The following is a 22,500-nucleotide window of genomic DNA, read 5'->3' as shown; positions in this document are numbered from 1 at the left end:
ACATACACTGGTCTGATTAACCCATTCTGACCTGAGATCAGATTCTAAAAATGTCAGTCGTTCTTCGATTTTTCAAAAATAGCAGACCTACAAGCTCGTAGCGCGCCACTCGGTGGCGCGCTATGAGCTTGTAGATCTGCTATTTTTCAATAGCTAAAGCATAACATGATGCCAACACCAAAATGGGTTACCGTTCAGAATGGTCTAGTAAACAGACTCGTCTGGCCTGATCCAAATCGGCTGGGCATCTAATTAGATGTGTATCATACTAAGACGTTTATTTGTAATCAAGTGCTTATCACGTTAACTTATTACGTTATGGTTTGACGAACGCACGTACACGAGCCCGATGAAAAACTATGTCCTCAAACGAGAGGGTGAAGCGAGTGCACAACCTGTGAGCGGTTTAACGCGGCGCTGTTAAGGGTTTAAACAGAACGTTATAAAACGTTAAAAAGTTCAAGCTCTATGTTATGATTAGTAATCATTGCTATACGGTGTTTGTTCAGTAATAATGGTCTCCCCGTCTCCCCCCGGGCTTTTATTAAAAGCTGGTCATGTCTTAATGGGTAAATAAAAGAATCAATCAATTGTGTTCTGGCTTGGATCAATGGAACTAACATTCCTTTCTTTAAGTTTCTCATTTTCAGTAGCAGAATGAAAAGACATTGTTTTCATCAAAGTTTTAAAGAATATATTATATACCATGCATGACATTGTTTCCACGTTCATTTTGTAATTGAATGTCATGTTAAAATCTTAGTGTTTCGTTTTGTCAATTATTCGGGGGGCTCACTTGCAATGCCCCCACGGCCTGCACACAATATTATGTTGAGAATCACGGATCTATCACACTAAACTATAGCGATGTTGCTGTGCTGCTGCAGTGGTTTTCAAACTATCACACTGAAATAAATATAACCTAACGCAAGCACACCTGCACCCTGCAGGGTCAAGCCACATTGCAGTGTCGAAGGCTGCGAACAGAAAGCCATGTTTTGCTAATGAGAGTGGTAGGCGTTAGCGATCCGGCAGGACGGGCCGGGTTACAATTAATAACCTTAAACTCCTGACTCCCACAGCTGCTGCACTGCAGCACAATAACAGTAATTTAATAGGTCCGCTCACACACAAACACGCACGCACATGCGCGCGCGCACACGCACACACACACACACACACACACACACAGTGTTGATGGGTCCATTAGCTTAGCATTGGCCGCTAATAGACTGATGAGAGAGTCTCAATTAACCTTAGAGATGACACATGCGCAACATACGTGCACTCGCGAGTGCGCACACACAAAACATACTCACACACGCCCTCACAGAACATAATGCACGTTTGTTGTAAAGGTCAGAGGTTATGACTACACACTGTGAATTATTTTTTTTGCCAACTCTGGATATATCCCCCCGCGTTTCGATCCAATCAACACTTAACAATACTTGAATATGAATACGTGAATATGTATTTTTTAGGACAGTACACGCATACAGACCATTTAAGAACACCATTCAAATAGAGGGTATGCGCAAGGCATCATCTTCAAACCCGGAAGTTATGCCTACCGAGTGGCAAAAAACTACTTTCTGGCCTTGACAGCCCAGACATCCAAACAGAAACGTCCTATCCGATTGCATTAAATGACGTTAAAACAATGTTAAACTGACTTTTCCTGTCGATTTGCCATTCAGTGTATGCATGCGCATACAGTACCCTCTGTTGTATTCTTGTCTGTCTTATCATATTGGTTTCCATCATAAGAGGCAGAGAAGCCTCTGATCTAGATAATTTGTCAACGTTTATTTCTTATTTTCTTTTGCAAATTAATTCCCTTTATTCACAGTGTCACACAAAACAGTAGCAACAATAACAGATCTACTTCTTTTTGAAGTCTGAAGCGACAGTAAAAGTGGTTAATGATGCCTGTGGGTTTAAATATTGAACACATGTAAAGTATTAACAAGAGCTTCTGACTAAATAACTAGTGGATCCATTGAAACACGTGTTTGTTTTGGTCATAGGAGGTTTCTATCCGACAGTGACGGTATGGCTCCATGGGGATCTTGGACTTCAGGACTTTTATTTAGTATTATTGTATTATTTATAACACAAATAATAACATCATTTTATATTCCATTGCCTGCCAACTTGCTTTTCAATTCTAATAGGCTACATAGCAAGTAACTGTATTCCATTGCATACATGCAGGCCTTGCTAACCAGTGTCTGAGGAGAAAGGTGTCATTTAATTTTACTACATAATAGGCCTATAGTACGTAATAGTGTTGATAAATTTTTTGACGTTATTATATCTGGTTTGTCATATTCAGCAAGCCCTTACAGGCATGATTCAGCCAATGGAAACGGTCAGTGGTGCGGTTTGGAATCCAGGGGGCGGGGTTTGCCAACCACACCTGTAGGTTCCCAAATCACACGTAGCTGCTACGTAGGTTTCATTACAGGGCATAACTAACATCTAGCCTGTTAGAACGGCTCCATAAAATAAATGATACAATAAAAGAAAATATATTTTGGACCCGTGAAGAGCTCTATTGAGAAGACCACAATAAGATGGGGTCTATTAATTAAACCTCAATTAAACCATGAGGAAGGTTTTAATGTCACGGATCCTTTTCTATTTTCAGTCTACACTACATTTTGTCAGCAAAGTATAGCGAGCGACAAGCTCACAACTAGGGATGTCAAACGACTCATATTTGGCAAATCGATAAATCGAGGCTGCAAATCGACGCGCCGATCAATTCTTTCCTCTATTTTCTTTCTTTTCTTTTTTATGGTGCAGCAGTTGACGAGAACGTAACTATGCATTCTTTAAAGCAACACAACTTCTGCAGCTGCACCCATATGTTTAGGATTTGCATCAACGCACAATAATAATTTTGTAAACAAAGACACTGAAGGAGCAGCGGTGCTATCGGCTATATGTCCCGACTCTCAAGCGTCTGCAGCCTGTCACGAGTCCTGTAATTAACTCATACGGGACGCACGTTGTTCCATATTTTAATGTCGGGTCCTGCTCTGTCCTGCTCTCCGAGTCTCAGCCCTCACAACGACAGAGTCTCATCCCTCACAATGACAGAGTCTCAGCCCTCACAACGACAGAGTCTCAGCCCTCACAACGACAGAGTCTCATCCCTCACAATGACAGAGTCTCAGCCCTCACAACGACAGAGTCTCAGCCCTCACAACGACAGAGTCTCATCCCTCACAACGACAGAGTCTCATCCCTCACAATGACAGAGTCTCAGCCCTCACAACGACAGAGTCTCAGCCCTCACAACGACAGAGTCTCATCCCTCACAACGACAGAGTCTCATCCCTCACAACGACAGAGTCTCAGCCCTCACAACGACAGAGTCTCATCCCTCATTGTGAGATAAATAGGCATTCAGGACCAGGTCTGTGAAAACAAGCCAAAAAGAAGCGACTACACTAGGCAATTTGGAAAATAGCCAATGTACAAGCTCACAACACGGTGCGTTAGATCTACTATTTTCAAAACAATCATGGAATTCGACTCATACGTTTTTGAGTCGCGGTGAGTCAAAAATCAAGTCAATTTTCGGCTTTTTTCACATACTCACAACACAACTGTGGCCCTCATGACTTTTGGGCAACGCAGTTTAAGCTGATCTTAAACTTTAACATTTTGGTGTTAGCATTACGTTATGCTTTAGCTATTTTTTTTAAATCGAAGAGCGACTGACATAGAAGACATTTTTAGAATCTGATCTCAGGTCAGAATGGGTTAAACCCCAGTAGGGATGAACCGATATTCGGCCAACCACCGATTATTGGCCGCAATATTTATATTCTAATTTATGTATTTATTTAAACATATTCATTGTTTTCTTATTTATTGTGTCAGTTAGCGGTCTCCCTGATTACCAACAACAGACTGTGTTGTTAATGTCTCTTATCTCAATGCTATGGCAACAAAGCAACGCTGATTGGATCTCATTTCAACCAATGCACACATGCATGAGCACGCACGCGTGCACACGTGCACACACACACACACACACACACACACACACACACACAATACAGGCCTACATACAGTACATTGCTGACGGTGCATGGGAGTGGACCAACAGATACGTTATCAATGTCTATCACCATGGGGGCTGTGTGTGTGTGTGTGTGTGTGTGTGTGTGTGTGTGTGTGTGCGCGTGCCTCTGTCCATCTGTGTGTGTCTGTGACTCTGCGTGCATGCATGTATGTATGCGTGTACTTGTGTGTGTGTGTGTGTGTGTGTGTGTGTATTCGTCTGTATGTAGGCATGTGTGATTGGCAAGCTAAGAGTCTGTGTGTGTGTGTGCATGTGTGTGTGTGTGTGTGTGTGTGTGTGTGTGTGCATGTGTGTGTGTGCGTGCGTGCGTGTGTGTGCATGTGTGTGTGTGTGTGTGCATGTGTGTGTGTGTGTGCATGTGTGTGTGTGTGTGCATGTGTGTGTGTGCGTGTGTGCATGTGTGCCTCTAATGGACAGCTGGTGACAGATCCACTCTTTAGAGCTTCCTGGAGTGACCGAGTTACTTACACACACACACACACACACACACACATACACATATACACACACACACACACACACACACACACACACACACACACACACACATACAGAGGCACGCACAAATGCATGCAAACGTGCACTCACACACACACACACACACACACATGTCCAAAAGCATACAGGCACAAGACACCCTCCTCGTCTCCCTCTGTTTTTGCTTGTTTCCACTTTCCCCATCCCTCTCTCAGCTGGGTTCAACCTTTCTTAACGAGCATCTTAACGAGCGACACCGGGCTAATTAATTGGTGTCTGAGAGACAGGAAGTGCGATCGCTCCACAGGAAGTGGACCACAACACAGCCAACTGCCAACCACAGGAGAGAGTCTGGCTGTGTGTGTGTGTGTGTGTGGTTGTGTGCACGCGCATGTGTGTGTGTGTGTGTGTGTGTGTGTGTGTGTACTCAGGGGGTGTCTGGAATAAAGGCCAAGAGTGGCTTTGAGCTAATGTGTAAACAGTAAACACACATACACAAAATACACTTCACCTACACCCCCTTCTCTGTGAGAAATACATTTAAATATGCTAAATTCATATCATATACATTACTACATACATAAATACTGCAAAGCAAATGTCATAACAGACTCTGACAGCCAAATTGAATAAAACAAGGACCACTTCTTAGGGAAATCATTAGTTATTGTAAAGTCATTATCATTATTGTTGTACAATTATTGTAATATAATGTTATTGTACAATTATTGTATTATCATGTTGTTGTACAATTATTGTAATATAATGTTATTGTACAATTATTGTATTATTATGTTGTTGTACAATTATTGTATTATCATGTTATTGTACAATTATTGTATTATCATGTTGTTGTACAGTTATCTTACCCAATACCCAATCTTTCTGTTTTATGAGCACAAGGCTGCTGTACTTTATACCTCATACTAAGCATTTAAAGTATGAGGTATAAAGTACAGCAGCCTTGTGTTCATAAAACAGACAGATTGGGTATTGGGTAAGACTGACGTTATGTATCTTTCAGGACCTTTCACTGCTTCGTCTCAACCATTACTCAATGGCTCTGGTCTCAGCCACCGCGGTGGATATTTTCACATTCTTTTTTGTTTGAATGTTGCCACTACTGTTGGAGCAGCCATAAACTACACAGGTTCATCCCGATGTTCTGGTGCATCTTTGGAATGTTAGTCTTAGTAAAAAGCAGGTAAAAGAGTAACGTTTGAGGAAGACTAAACATCAGTCACTCTCTGCCGTTCACTGTAGTAGAAGAGGTGTGAGTTTACCCCGCAGCTACGTCAGCTCCGCATACAGGAAATACGTAAGCTGCGACCACGAGACCCGTTTCTGAATTCGTCTATAGGCTACATAATTAACGTCGGTAGACGAATGGTATACATTTATTTATGCTCCTTTTAAAAGACAAACAAAAAAGCAACATTGAACAATACAAATACATTGTTGTAGGCTTAATCATCAATAAACAACAACGCATCGCATCCAAAACATAAATAAGTCCAGTCCAGATCTGAGCAATCTATACCTATAAAGCCACTGTCCGCTTGGGCTAAGCCTATTTTATTATTATTATTATTATTATTAAGGAAGATCAGCATGCATGTCAACGTGTTCCGTTTGTCGACTTTTCGCTGACGAGAAAACCCTCAAACCACAGATAGCACATGGCTAACTTGATAGCCGTAAGCCGCGCCAGTGTGGGGACTCTGGGGAGACGGATTGGAGGAGTAGGAGGGAGGAGGAGGAGGAAGCGGCAGCGGCTGTAAACGTTCTCCCTCCAGGCCAATAATGGATTTAATAATGCCAAGTAGGTCTCTGCATTGATACGGTCGACATGTGTTAATCTCGTCTCGCTGTCACTCGCTCTTAGCTTTGACTACCGCAAAGCTATACCGTTGTAGCCAACTATCTATTGGGGTGCAGTACTTCGTTTAGACAGTTTTTGGTTTAGACTAGTCATTGGTTAGACCAGTCATACCTAACCTCGCAGCACAAAAGCCTCTGGCATTTCTTACATTGACGTATTGATACTTAGTATAAAGAACGTCTTGTTTTACCTCCATGGTGCTGACTCGGCCCTCCTGGAAGGAACACTCCAGAAGGTTGTTGGTGCAGATGTGTCGGTATTTACACCAGCTGCACGGGAACACGCTGCTCACACACGAGGTACAACTACACAGGGGCACAGACGCACACGCGCACGCACACGCACACGCACACACACACACACACACACACACACACACACACACACACACACACACACACAAACAAGAGCAGTTATTAGTAATGTTCAACATTTTAATTACACTAAATGAATCCCAACACACAATCAAAAGGTCATTATAGAGCTCTGAAGTCTGAGGTAATTTAAACATCCTACCAGGGTCGCAACATTCTGAATTCCCAATGACTTTTCTCATATCGCGCCAAATAATAATTGTGTTCCAACAAAATAAACAAGTGATCCTGGCAGTATGGATATGGATATAAAGAATCAACTGAAAGTGAGAAATCGCGAATTTACAGTAGATATTGCCGCTGAATTAGTTACATTTCCTCCAGAAACAGACTGTGTATCAAATATAAGTGACTGACTGTAATAAACATATACATATACAGGAGGGCCATCCACCTGTCGTTTATTTCTGGACCACAATGCTTATGAGCCTTTGTTTTAAAAAAGAAACCCAATGATACTCTCCAGTCTCCATAGAGAAAGTACTTCTCAGGGGATGAGAGAGAGAGAGTGACGTCAGGACTTCTGTCATGTTCTATATATAAACACAATGCATTTAACCCATTCTGACCTGAGATCAGATTCATAAGAGGTTTCCACTGGACACACACTGGTCTGATGAACCCATTCTGACCTGAGATCAGATTCTAAAAATCTCAGTCGTTCTTCCACCGAGTGGCGCGCTACGAGCTTGTAGGTCTGCTATTTTTCAATAGCTAAAGCATAACATAGTGCCAACACCAAAATGGGTTCCCGTTCAGAATGGGTTAACGTGGCATATAGAACATAAATGGTACCAGAAACAGCATACATTAACAGCTCAGAAGCTGCAGAACAGAGACATGGACGGAGAGATGGATGGACTGAGTGATGAATGATGATAAAGATGGGGGAGGGACCACCAAAGACATCTCCGTGTATGTGCGCGGCGTGTGAGCATCTTAGTGTGCCAGTGTGAACATGCAGCGTGTGTGTGTGTGTGTGTGTGTGTGTGTGTGTGTGTGTGTGTGTGTGCATCCTGTGTATCCAAAGCAGCGACTGAAAGGGAGATTCAAAATGCTCCCCAAGGAGAAAGAGATAAAGAGAGAGAGAGATAAAGAGAGACAGAGAGAGAGAGAGAGAGAGAGAGAGAGAGAGAGAGAGAGTTCTCTCTAGCCAGGCTCTTAGCTGCTGTTACCATGGTAACTAGAGGGGGCTGCATGGATTATATTACCCCTCCCCTGGGGAGCACTGTGTGTGTGTGTGTGTGTGTGTGTGTGTGTGTGTGTGTGCGCCCCTGAGTGAGTGTGTGAGTCATACATGCTTCATATTATAATAAACTTCCATCTGTATTTAAAAGATGTCATTCTATTAAAGGGCCATTCCACTGTATAGTTGTGGCCCGTATCACCGTCTCCTATAAAAGCATCTTCGCCTCAGAGGTTTCACCAGCCACCTCTCCTCCGCTCCGCTCTGCCCCGCCTCCAGAACGCTGGACGAGTTTGTGTCACTTCCTGCGCTTCGATTGACGGGGACGCGTCGATTGGCCCGCCGCCAACCTCAGCTCGTTGCTAGCTAGTTACACAGAGTGTGGATGGAATGGGAGCGGTCGTTGCTAGCTAGTTACACAGAGTGTGGATGGAATGGGAGCGGTCGTTGCTAGCTAGTTACACAGAGTGTGGATGGAATGGGAGCGGTCGTTGCTAGCTAGTTACACAGAGTGTGGATGAAATGGGAGTGATCGGTCCCACGCACGCCGATGGAACATACGCTGGCCATAAAATGCCCCATTGGATGGTTTTGGCCAGACTGGGTTAAAGTACGGGTCCACACTGGGTTATTAACCCATTTTGGGTGGGAACCCCTTTTGGTGTTAGCATTATGTTATGCTTTAGCTATTGAAAAAATACGCGCTACGAGCTTGTAGATCTGCTATTTTTGAAAAAAAAACGAAGAACGACTGACATACAGAAACATAGCTTTTTCAGAAAACTGTCAGGATGTAGACAAGACATTTGTAGAATCTGATCTCAGGTCAGAATGAGTTAATAAGGGGACAAACCAGAAAAAAAAACAGAAAAATTAAACCGTGAATAGCAGTGGTTCTCAAACCGCCCCCAAGTAATCATATTTGAACAGAGGACCCCCCACCCGGATAAGCACTTGGATTGTAGGGTTTAGAGGCAATCATTTAGTTTGACACGCTTCCACGGATACTTATTGTGAAAATAGCCCCGTCCCCCACCCACCAACACACACACACACCCTGGGGGTCCTGACTCACAGTTTGAGAAGCACTGGCCTGGAGGAAGGGAGAGTTAGCAGATGGAGTAGGAGGTGGAATAGGAGGTGATACTTACGACTGGAGGACGGTACAGTTGTAGTAGATGAAGTCTGTGCTGATGAACATGTGTCCTGTCTCCTTGGACATCAGGCTCAGCCTGACAACACGCTGACTACCTGGAGACCGCACGCACACGCACACGCACACACACACACACACACACACACACACACACACACACACACACACACACACACACACACACACACACACACAGAGACACACAATTACACATCAGATCACCTACAGTGGGGCTTCTCATTAAATGGGGGTCCTTGAGGGGGTTCCGGGTTATAGTCGCATATTTATCAAAATCAGTTGCATACCATTTAACGCTATACATTTGCTTGATTGAAAATGGCTGATGTACTGTACAAGCTCACAGAGTGGTGCAGCCACTCCAAGGAACAGCAACGTGTGTCTGTATGTCTCTATGTCTGTCCCTATGTCTGCGTGTTTAGTGTACCTACAGTACAATTTACAATTTAAGCATATAGCAGACGCTCTTAATCCAGAGCGACTTACATTAAGCAAGAACAAAAAGCATGGGAATACATCACATAAAAACATTTATCATGAAACATGCGTAAGCTAAGAACGTAACGGTGGAATATCTATATAATGAAACTATACATATAAAATATACATACTATACTATGCTATACATATGTACTATGACGTGCTATGACTAGTAGTGCTGTCTACATAACATGCTATAAGTCTGTATCAAATGCTATCTAAGTCTACAGAAATGCTATCTAAGGGGGTGGGGTAAGTGCTATGGGCCATGATGGAGTCTGAAAAGGTGGGTTTTCAGACTACGGCGGAAGATTGGGAGTGATGCTGCAGTTCTGACTGCAATGGGAAGTGCATTCCACAGTTTTGGAGCCAGAAGGGAGAAGAGCACAGCACAGTACAGTACAGTACAGTACAGTACAGTACAGTACAGTACATCACATCACAGCACAGCACAGTACAGTACAGTACAGTACAGTACAGTACAGTACAGTACAGTACAGCACAGCACAGCACAGACTACATAGTCCAACAGCCAATAGTTCAGACACTCCAACAGCACCACTCCGTTCAGACGGGTCTGCTTTTTATTCATTAGATCAGTATTTTGTGCGTACTCTTTCCATTATAGAGAGGATAATAATTCCATAGGCTTGCCGTCCACAGTGACAAATTGTACACAGAAACCGTGCTGTTGTTAAACTTGTTGTTATTGCTCGCTATAGCTCTTACTATTCATTACATGGAGAAGGAGCTATTTAAATCCGTTTGTGGCACTACAGATTACTCTGTTTAAATAGATTCCACTATACTGGCAGTAACAACAACGTCTCTATGAGATAAGGCAATTCACTGGAGGGGCCATCTTGGAACGGCCTCTCTGGTCAGTAACATTCTGACTAAAGTTCTCAACAGGCCTGGAATTTAAAACCGGACCTGAACCGACCCAAGTGAGTTTGAAACCCGAGCCCGAGACCAGAATAAGAAAAAAAACATGCACGCACGCACGCATGCATGCATGCATTCACACACACACATGCACACACGCAGTTATTGCCAGAAAAGGTCGTGCAATTTACATGGGCGGCGGCTCAAATCACCCACAATGGAGCGAGAGAAAGAGACAGAAACAGACAGAGACACACACACACACACACACACACACACACACACACACACAGAGAGACATGAAACCGAGAGACTGAGAGATAATGCCTAATGCGTCTTGTATTTAATTAACTGTCAGATGTGTTGTTCCATGTCCTTCTAATCTAGCCCATTTTGGGCAGGAACCCTTTTTGGTGTTTTAAACATTATGTTATAATTTAGCTATTATAAAAATAGCAGATCTACAAGCTCATAGCGCGCCACTCGGTAGCGCGCTATGAGCAGACTTACAAGCAGACCTACAAGCGCTACGAGCTTGTATAGGTCTCGTAAAAAAGAAAAATCGTAAAAATGTGGCGCAAATGTGGCATGAATATATATTCTTTCAAAGTGAATGTTTTTAACTCAGTTCTAAATGGGCTAGCTAGGTGAGTTTATTTGTGTCTAATGAAAAGACAGTGCTGTTTGTCCTTCCTCTATAGTGTGTGTGTTGTTTTATTTTTGGGTTTTACAAAAAATTGAACCCAGCAGTATTTTTGAATTCATGAATGGAAACTCTAGAGTGGCAGCTCTGACACAAACACCTACCCCAGGACGGTGCTCACAGCTGCAGCTCTGACACAAACACCTACCCCAGGACGGTGCTCACAGCTGCAGTCTGACACAAACACCAACCCCAGGACGGTGCTCACAGCTGCAGCTCTGACACAAACACCTACCCCAGAACGGTGCTCACAGCTGCAGCTCTGACACAAACACCTACCCCAGGACGGTGCTCACAGCTGCAGCTCTGACACAAACACCTACCCCAGGACGGTGCTCACAGCTGCAGCTCTGACACAAACACCTACCCCAGGACGGTGCTCACAGCTGCAGCTCTGACACAAACACCTACCCCAGAACGGTGCTCACAGCTGCAGCTCTGACACAAACACCTACCCCAGGACGGTGCTCACAGCTGCAGCTCTGACACAAACACCTACCCCAGAACGGTGCTCACAGCTGCAGCTCTGACACAAACACCTACCCCAGGACGGTGCTCACAGCTGCAGCTCTGACACAAACACCTACCCCAGGACGGTGCTCACAGCTGCAGCTCTGACACAAACACCTACCCCAGGACGGTGCTCACAGCTGCAGCTCTGACACAAACACCTACCCCAGAACGGTGCTCACAGCTGCAGCTCTGACACAAACACCTACCCCAGGACGGTGCTCACAGCTGCAGCTCTGACACAAACACCTACCCCAGAACGGTGCTCACAGCTGCAGCTCTGACACAAACACCTACCCCAGGACGGTGCTCACAGCTGCAGCTCTGACACAAACACCTACCCCAGGACGGTGCTCACAGCTGCAGTCTGACAGCAGCTGTCACGGTCCCAAAACAACCCAAACCTTGTATCTCCGTATTTCAACCTTATTGTTTTGGTTTGGGTTTTTTTTTTTCAGTAAATGAACGACCTACTTGTTGTATTTGTGCAAAAAAGGAGCAAAAATAGCCAATCTACAAATTGGACACAACACGTGTCTGCGGGTTATATAAATATTGAGCCAATGAAAAGTATCACCAAGAGCTTGTGATTAAGCAATAACTCCGTTGGGTCAGTTTTGGAACACAGCTTCCTTTGTCCGTTTCCTGTAAAACTATCGGATTGGGAACCGCCCGACGGCAAACATTTTGTAGCATAAAGAACGTCCTTTATAAAGAGATACCGACGATGTGTCGCGGCAACGGATGTAATTACTGTCTGCACGTCTGAACATCCTGCAGATGGAACCTCCGAAGGGTTAACAGCATGGATGGATGGAGGGAGCACGGTTTGGTTCCAAGTCAAGACCAAAAAAACCTCAACTGGAATTCTGCAATCTCTCTCTCTCTCTGTCAACCACCCAGAAGTCAAACAACACATACTGTGAATCAGTGCTTCCCAAACATTTCAGCTCGATAAATTTGATGTCTCCCCCCGGGACCCAAGCTAGTGAAAATAGCAGGTCTAACACAATCACAAGCTTGTAGTAGATAGGCTATTTTCACTACTTACTATGTGTTTTATAATGTATATAATGAATGAATGAATGAATGAACTATTTCTCCTCGTGGTGGAACGCCTCAAGTAGAAACCACTCCATTGTCTGCCGTCTCTAAAGAGGAAAGTTGCTGCATGGGAGTAACTCTGAACAACATCCTGAACACAGAGGAGGAGAATGCTGGCATGCAGATGTAAGCCCAGATGAAGCAACACTTTTTATGTCGAAGCAGAAAGTGCATCTGTGTGGAGTTTGCATGTTCTCCCCGTGTCCCCTAGGGTAGGTACCCTCACAAAAAACATGCAGTAATCCTGGTCTCTAAACTGCCTCCCCCTGGCCAGCCGGGGTGCCTGATGGAGGGGAAAGGAACTGGTTGGAATAACGTGTTCCTTCCACGCGCTACGTCCAACCAGGGAAACTCCCCCCCCTGTCAGGTGTAAAGGAGCAACTTGGACACTCAGGCATGACGGAAGCATGAGTTCAAGTCCGTTGCTCTCCCCAGGTTGGTGGAGGGTGTGTAGAGCCCAGGATCACATTAGATAATTGACACAGGGGTGACAAATGGGTTACAAAATCGTGGGATAAAAAAAAAGTATATATATATATTTTTTTAAAGTGCATCTGTTTGGGTCCAAGGCTATAATGTCTAACGAAGAACTGACTGAAAATCATCATCTGTAATTTTTAAACTGTCATTTATAGAAATGAGATACCAGAGGGGCTGTGTGTGTGTGTGTGTGTGTGTGTGTGTGTGTGTGTGTGTGTGTGTTTGTGTGTGTGTGTGTGCGCGCGCGCGCATGCATGCGTTTACCGTAGGCGTGTGTGTTAGTGGGCAGGTCGCGCAGGGCCGGCGACATACACAACACCTGTCCCTTAGCAACCACTTCACCGGGGGTCTCACTCAGGTCCTCAAATACACAGGACACGCCCCCTGACAGCGCCGGAACGTTCTGCACACGCAGCGTCAACTAGAGGGAGAGAGAGAGACGGAATGAGAGAGAGAGGTAGAGACAGAGAGAGAGAGAGACGGAATGAGAGAGAGAGAGACAGATACAGTGGGAGAGAGACGGAATGAGAGAGAGGGAGAGAGACGGAATGAGAGAGAGAGAGAGAGACAGAGAGAGAGACAGATACAGAGGGAGAGAGAGACGGAATGAGAGAGAGAGGTAGAGACAGAGAGAGATACAGAGGGAGAGAGACGGAATGAGAGAGAGAGAGAGAGAGAGACAGATACAGTGGGAGAGAGACGGAATGAGAGAGAGAGTGAGAGAGACAAAGAGAGAGACAGATACAGAGGGAGAGAGAGGTAAGTTCATTTAAGGAAAGGCAGGCGAAGCAAGGCAATGCAAGACCGTTTTATAATAGCACATTTCATCAACAAGCTTAAGGCAATTCAACGTGCTATACACAGAACACCAAGCAAATACACAGTTGTTTTCTTTTAACCCATTTAGGCCAGTCTTCTGAAAGAATATATATATTCAAAGATTTGTGCCACATTGTCACGATTTAAAAAAAATAGCAGATACTCTACAAGCTCGTAGCGCGCCACTCGGTGGTGCGCTACGAGCTTGTAGATCTGCTATTTTTCAATAGCTAAATAATGCTTAGTTAAAACACTGAAACGGGTTCCTGTCCAGAATGGGTTAAAAGTCATCAGAACGTTAACCCATTCTGACCTGAGATCAGATTCATACGAGGTTTCCACTGGGACACACACTGGTCTGATTAACCCATTCTGACCTGAGATCAGATTCTAAAAAATGTCAGTCGTTCTTCGATTTTTCAAAAGATAGCAGACCTACAAGCTCGTAGCGCGCCACTCGGTGGCGCGCTACGAGCTTGTAGATCTGCTATTTTTCAATAGCTAAAAGCATAACATGATGCCAGCACCAAAATGGGTTCCCGTTCAGAATGGGTTAATATTGTAACCAGGGTTTTTTCTTTTATGAGCCACTAACATCGACATTATGTTCAATCAACTTCAATCTAAGCCTCGATTTTGAGAAAAAAGTGGCCAAATATTGTTATCACAGAAGTCTATGGAGCGGCCATCTTGTCTGGTCAGGGCAACAGGACATGTTCACCGCAAGCATTAGCAAACCGCAAGCTAATCGGATCTTAATAACCGTCAAAACAGTCGCTTGTAATGAAAGGAATCTTTAAACAGAATCACAACTCCACCTCCGTTCTTCTCACAGATATATGTACCCTAACATCACTAATAATACATTTAATACAAATACCACGTTTCAGTTAAAACACAAAATCAAGATTGTGTAATCAATAATAAAATAAGATAATGGAGCGGTGATTCTCAAAGTACCGGTAATTCTGTTTTCTGCATTGATCCAAGCCAGAACACAAATATACCATTTTCACTTTTTTTTTTTTTTTTAATATTTGAATTAGTTCTTCATTTGTGACAATGTTAGATTTTCAGATGCCATTTTTAGATAATCTGGAACACATCCACACAAGGTTCCAGTGGCAGAGCTGACATAAGGGATATACAAAAATAGCACAGAAAAGCATCTAATTAGAGGCACAAATATAGTTTAGTCCACGCCCCCATGTGCAGCGTGAGTCATGGACATTTAATTTGTGGTGCTTTGTGGGGAAATGACAAACTTTAATTTATCGAGTTCTTTAATAGAATTATACACAATATATTCAGCAACGGGAAACATTAATTGATTTGTGTTATGTGAACATTATTGTGAAGAGAATGCAATGAGATTATGTCAACAAAACATTGAATTACAGTCTAATGTGTCACAACAGTCCCCTATCAATTCCTCTGAAAGGTACACCTGCATTTCTGTGCTTACTGTACTTGTCCCCACAAGTACAGTAGTCCCCTATCAATTCCTCTGAAAGGTACACCTGCGTTTCTGTGTGTGTGCGTGTGCGCTTCCTGTACTTGTCCCCACAAGTACAGTAAAATTGGATAAATACACATTGTGAGGACTCTAGTTGTGTGCGTGTGCGCGCGTGCGTGTATGCGTGTGTGTGCGTGTATGCGTGTGTGTGTGTGCATGTGTGTGCATGTACCTGCGTGGGCGGGGAGGTGACAGACAAGTTGCTAGGGGTGACGGTGATGTCGACGCACTGGTCCAATCGGGTGTTGAAGTGCTGTGGCTCCTCCCACTTGTCACAAGCTTCCTGTCTGGAGCACCTGACGGCGACAACATCCCAAGGTCAAAGGTCAAACACGACTGAAATCCTACTATGATACACACGACAGCTGGCGGGCGTGTGTGTGTGTGTGTGTGTGTGTGTGTGTGTGTGTGTGTGTCTGTGTTTGTTTTAGTGTACGTGAATGTACTGTATGTTTGTTTAAGTTTGTCTCAGAGGACAACTAGACATTGTTAATGATTTGTTTACTTCTAATTAAACACAGATGGAGAGGAGAGGTAGTTGGGAGGATGTGGGACAAGAATAGAGTGTGTGTGTGTCACATGTGTGACGCGCACGCACACGTGCACATGCAAGCACGGATGCCTGTTTGTGAGTGTAATAGGACTAATTTATACGTAGCGGCATGCCACCGTCTCTCACGCTGAAAATAGGCCGATTGAAAAGCTCACGTGTAGATCTACTGTACACACGGTGCAAGATATGATTAGGGTTGGAATGTGTCATTCTGTTTTCTCCATTGATCTTTGATATATTATTGTATTTTTTATGATATTTCAGTGAAAAGAATATTTGATTTCGTTTGTAATTCATGAAAATGTTAGATTTTCAGATGACGTTTATTGAAAATCTATAATTTTCTATTATACAATAAATTGTGTCTGGTTGAGTTAAACACCGGTATTTTCATGACTAAATTGTTTCAGTATAAGAGTAGGCTCTCTCAGATGACTAAATTGTTTCAGTATAAGAGTAGGCTCTCTCAGATGCTAGTAAAACATTCTGCATATCGAGTACTTTTTACTCAAGTACATTTTGAATTCTGGACTTTTATAACAAGAGTATTTCTGCATTGCAGCATTGATGCTTTTACTCAAGTAAAACATGTTAGGTATTTTTCCACCAACGGTGAAGTTTACTGTATGTAAAACACACTGCCTTTACTGTAGTTAATGACGTTTACTGTATGTAAAACACACTGCCTTTACTGTAGTTCATGACGTTTACTGTATGTAAAACACACTGCCTTTACTGTAGTTCATGACGTTTACTGTATGTAAAACACACTGACTTTACTGTAGTTCATGACGTTTACTGTATGTAAAACACACTGCCTTTACTGTAGTTCATGAAGTTTACTGTATATAAAACACACTGCCTTTACTGTAGTTCATGAAGTTTACTGTATATAAAACACACTGCCTTTACTGTAGTTCATGCAAAATCACGCCAGAGAGAGACAACGGATTATAGCTTTACTACTAATCACCCATCTCTCTACCGTAACCACACATCACAGTACTGTGTGTGTGTGTGTGTGTGTGTGTGTGTGTGTGTGTGTGTGTGTGTGCCATTAATAGAAACATTAATGAGCCCTCCTGGGAGCAACCACACATACGCACGCACGCACGCACGTGCGTCCGTCCGTCCGCCCGCACACCCAACCCACCGACCACACACACACACACACACACACACACACACACACACACACGCACACGCACACGCTATTGATGTATGTATACAGTAACATTCGGTTACAGTCAATACTTTAGAACATGGAAACTATCTGACTAAAGACACTACATTTCCTCTCCCTCCTGTCTTTCTGTCTCTGGTCCTTTCAGTAGCTTTTATACTCCACTCTTATTGGCTGTTTGAGAGAATCCCACGGCCACAATGCATCTTATTGGCTGTCTATCCATTATTATGTTTGAGAGAATCCCACGGCCACAATGCATCTTATTGGCTGTCTATCCATTATTATGTTTGAGAGAATCCCACGGCCACAATGCAAATAAGCACAATGCTCATTTTGATCCCAGCTTTGTGCACAGTTCTGGTGGCCAAGTCACACACTGTGATGTAGGCACAAGTATCCGTACATGCCTGTGCTTTGTGGGCGTGATACTGATGTCACTGACTTCACCTCCGCATTTTTTTGTTTGTGGGTCTGACTATATCGCTGTCTGACTTCGTTCAAGATGTACGCTTTGTGTGTCTCTCAATATATATATGTGTGTGTGTGTGTGTGTGTGTGTGTGTGTGTGTGTGTGTGTGTGTGTGTGTGTGTGTGTGTGTGTGTGTGAGAGATGGGATGTTCTATGTGAGTACACTTTAGTTCTCATCCATCCATCTGTTACCATGGACACACAAAGCACTGTATTCTCTATCTCCCGTAATGCGTGCGTGCGTGCGTGCGTGCGTGTGTGCGTGCATGCGTGTGCGTAGCCAGAGGCTAAACAGCCCTTGGGGACTAGAACCAAACATACCTGAGAGAGAGAGAGAGAGAGAGAGAGAGAGAGAGAGAGAGAGAGAGGATATTCGATCTCAGGTTTACTCAATGACCCCCTCTGTTTTTCTCCCTCTCTCTCGCTCGCTCTGTCTCTCTGCTGATTGGCTCACAGCCAAAAGGCCAGAGGTCAACAGGAAACATAACATCTGTTCTAGCAGACACCTGCTGCGCTCCCCACGAGACACACACACACACACACACACACACACACACGCACGCACGCACGCACACGTGCACGCACGCACGCACGCATGTGAACACACACATACATACATGCATACAAACACACGCATGCACGTATACACGCACTTCCATTCTATACACAAACTCATTAGAGATTATGTCAGTCGTCCCAGTGCACCGATGACTTCAACTATTAAGGGCCTGAATGATGACATCATCATTAACAGCCACGATGAACTGGGTTGTGTCCTTGTAGACTAGACTGGACAGCTGACGCGGAAGTGATGGCGCCTGTGTTTGTGGTCGTCCGTCTCCCGCTGTCTGTTCTGGTTGTGTTTGTGCTTGTTCTATCAGTTGTCACAGAAAATGTCAACTCTCTACTGGCTTATGATCGCCAAGCCCTGCTGGATATTCGTCTTGCTAGCGAAAATTTGACTCGGTTTCCGAGACAGAAAACGTTTCCTCTGCCAACGCTGCTCGCGAGTATACCTGCTCACTTGTGCGCTCCTCTCCCCCGTCGGAGACGGCACAAGACCCGCTCCCGTGGTAAACGCAGCGGCCAACTAGTGAGGCTGAAAGCCGCCCTGGTGCGTTTCTCTGCATCTACCCTGGTTGGAAGTGGATCGACCTGTCTCTACTCTGTCTCCCGTCGCTCTCTCGAGCCTATCGGCACCTGGCTGGTGCCTGTCACTGACACTGACGTGGACAAGGATTTCCCTACCCGTCGCTGCTCTCCCCACCTCCGCAGACGAGGAGTGAACCGCTGCTGCCTTCGACCCCTCGCCTGGACTCCCGCGGCCGGGACTGAACGAAGCGCTGCCCCGCCTCCAGCAAGGATCGCCCTGGTGAATGCCAGGTCGCTAACAAACAAAACGTTTATCCTGAATGATTTTTTCGTCACACGTCAGCTTGACTTTCTGTCAATCACCGAGACTTGGGAGAGAGCCGGTGAGTCAACCACTTTTTCTGAACTTTTGCCGCCTGGCTGTGCGTATTTCAGCGCTCCACGAACGACTGGCAAGGGAGGTGGAATTGCGACAGTTTTCAAACAAAACTTTGACTGTAAACAGCTGTCACCGCTCTCATTCTCCAGTTTCGAGCTGAACATGTTTGAGCTGGGTCGCTCTCCTCCTGTACTGTACGCTGTAATATACAGACCGCCAAAGTACAACAAGCACTTCATCCCTGATTTCTCAGACTTTCTGGCTGAAATAATGCCGAAGTATAATCATGTTTTAATTCTTGGTGATGTAAATATACACGTATGCTGTCCCTCTAAGCCAATGGCTAGTGAATTCTTAAGTCTCATAAGTTCCTTTGATCTTGTGCAGTCTGTGTCTGGTCCCACACAAGAGCACGGGCACACTTTGGACTTGGTCCTCTCATATGGTTTACCAGTTTCCAATGTTGAAATATGTGGTGCTTTCTTCTCCGACCATATGCCTGTTTTGTTTGATATGTCACTCCCATGTCACACTGTTAAACAAGCTGCACCAGCTATTAGATGCCGTATACTAAACTCTTCCACTGCCGCCCGTTTCTCGTCTGCCTTCACCAGTGCAACAGTAGGCCAACAAAGCCCAGCCAGCCCTGTGTGTATGACCACAGATGAGCTAACCACTCGCTTTGATTGCATCTGTCTTAAAGCCCTTGATACTGTTGCTCCTTTTAAAACTAGGTGCCCTAAACCTAAAACTGAGCCCTGGTTGAATGACAGCACACGGAAGGTCCGAAAAGAATGCAGGCGAGCTGAACGTCAGTGGAAAAAGGATAGGCTAACGGTGTCATTTGACATTTTGCGTGATAGCTGGCGAAAATACCAGCAAAGTGTCAAAACTGAAAAGATGAAATACTTTTCAGATATCATTGTAACTAACTGTCACAAACCTCAGGTTTTATTTAAAACTATAAATGATATACTTGACGTCCCCCAGCCTATCTGTCTTGATGCTTCCCCTGAAAAATGTGAGCTCTTTTTACAGTTCTTTATTGACAAAGTGGCCAACATCAGGGCTAGCATCCCTACTACGACACATGACCCTTCTATTGCTGTCACCTGCCCCACCACTTTGAGCCATTTTGAGCCTGTATCCCTTTTTCAGCTACAGGAAATAATTTCCCAAATAAAACCAACTGGCTCCCCCTTAGACGTCCTTCCCCCTCGTCTGGCTAAAGAAAGCAGTGAGGCTACCGGGCCAGATCTCCTTTTGATCATAAACCAGTGCCTGGCAGGTGATGTACCAGCAATTTTTAAACATGCTGTGGTACAGCCGCTGCTTAAAAAGCACAACCTTGATCCTTCTGTCCTATCCAACTTTCGGCCTATTTCCAAGCTCCCATTTAATTCCAAAGTTTTGGAAAAATGTGCCCTGGCCCAACTGATGCCCCATTTGAACACACATGGCATTCTGGAAGTGTTCCAGTCCGGGTACAAAGCTCTCCACAGCACCGAGACTGCACTGTTAAGAATATTTAATGACATATTTTTGGCTACAGACTCTGGTGACTCTCTCATTCTGGTGCTCTTGGATCTTACCGCGGCATTTGACACTGTAGATTACAGTATCTTGCTCTCTCGCTTGGAGCACTGGGTTGGCATTAAAGGGCCAGCACTAGAGTTTTTTAGATCTTACTTGTCAGGGAGAAGTTTCCGTGTCACCCTAGGGGATGCCACATCCACCACAGCATCCCTCCATTGTGGAGTGCCACAGGGCTCTATTCTTGGACCAATTCTGTTTATGTTGTATCTGCTCCCCCTAGGATCTATCTTTCGAAAACACGGTGTTTCTTTCCATTGTTACGCTGATGACAGCCAAATTTATTTGCCTCTAAAGCGTAACAATCCTGACTCTTTAAAACCACTCCTTGCTTGCCTCGAGGATGTAAAAGCATGGCTGGCTTTAAACTTCCTAAACTTCAATGACAGCAAAACCGAAGTTATGGTGTTTGGGCCCACACAAGCACATGTGTCCCCTCCTGGTGTTTTAGGCCCCCTTGAGCCCTTCTTGAAGCCTACTGCCACCAATCTAGGTTTCAAAATCGACTCTGACCTAAAGATGGACAAACAGATAAATGAGGTAGTAAGAAAGAGCTTCTTCCAGCTTAGGAGGCTATCCAAGGTTAAGTCTTGTCTATCCCGCTCTGTGTTTGAAACTGTAATTCATGCTTTCATGACATCCCTCCTTGACTACTGTAATGCCCTGTATATTGGAGTAAACCAGGTTTCTATCTCTCGATTACAGCTAGTCCAGAACGCAGCTGCGAGGTTACTTACAGGCACACGTAAGCGAGACCACATCAGCCCTGTACTAGCCTCCCTCCACTGGCTTCCTGTGCGATACAGGATTGACTTTAAAGTATTGCTCTTTGTCTTTAAGTGTCTAAATGGTTTGGCACCCAGTTATTTATCTGAGCTGCTGAAACCCTATGCTCCGACACGGACGCTCAGGTCCTCTGACCAGCTTCTCCTGGTGGTGCCTAAAACCAGGCTGAAGCTCAGAGGTTACCGAGCCTTTGCAGTGGCAGCTCCCAAGCTCTGGAATGAGCTGCCTCTGCACACAAGACAAGCCCCCACCCTCCAGGTGTTTAAGTCACGCCTCAAGACTTACCTTTATTCCTTGGCTTTTCCAAGCACAGTATGAGATGTTTCGATGTTTAATGTGACACTGTGCATGTTGGTCGTGGTTGTTTTTGTGGTTTTTAAATGAACTTGTGTTTTTTAATGTTTTACTGTAAAGCACTTTGGTACAACGTTGTTGTTTTAAAATGTGCTATATAAATAAAGATGGTATGGTATGGTATGGTAGACTAGTACAAAGCAGTATTTTTTGGGGGGTATTTCACAAGATGCAGCAGGAGGAGTATACTCATCGCTTCAGGCTTCAGTGTTGTTTTAGGTGTTGGAGGTGAAAAAGAAAAGGTGCTTTTTGTGTGTGGATTCGGCTCCTTTTTTATGGCTCAGGAAGTGGGGAGAAAAAAAAGTGAACTACGATACTTAACCGTAGTTTATTTGGACATAAAACCATCACTGCTGTCCATCTCACCGAGTCAGTGCTGATGTGTCTGTCACGTTG

The 22,500-nt window shown here is 44.4% G+C and overlaps 1 protein-coding gene across 2 annotated transcripts in view; it reads right to left on the bottom strand.

The window, feature by feature from the left end:
* Nucleotides 1-22,500, bottom strand: part of plxna3 (plexin A3) — a 129,062-nt gene that overhangs the window by 51,065 nt on the left and 55,497 nt on the right. For both annotated transcript variants that reach the window (XM_080764364.1, XM_080764363.1), the window contains exons 9-12: nt 15,865-15,988; nt 13,622-13,778; nt 9,173-9,272; nt 6,652-6,766 (exon numbers count right to left, since the gene is read on the bottom strand). In XM_080764364.1, coding sequence (XP_080620490.1) covers nt 6,652-6,766; nt 9,173-9,272; nt 13,622-13,778; nt 15,865-15,988 — 496 coding nt within the window. The remainder of the gene's footprint in view (nt 1-6,651; nt 6,767-9,172; nt 9,273-13,621; nt 13,779-15,864; nt 15,989-22,500) is intronic.

Source organism: Protomyctophum bolini (genome assembly GCF_963924005.1).
Source record: "Protomyctophum bolini genome assembly, chromosome: 5".
Lineage (NCBI taxonomy): Eukaryota > Metazoa > Chordata > Actinopteri > Myctophiformes > Myctophidae > Protomyctophum > Protomyctophum bolini.
Note: the sequence above shows the minus strand (reverse complement) of the source record. Positions and strands in the feature narration are given on the sequence as shown.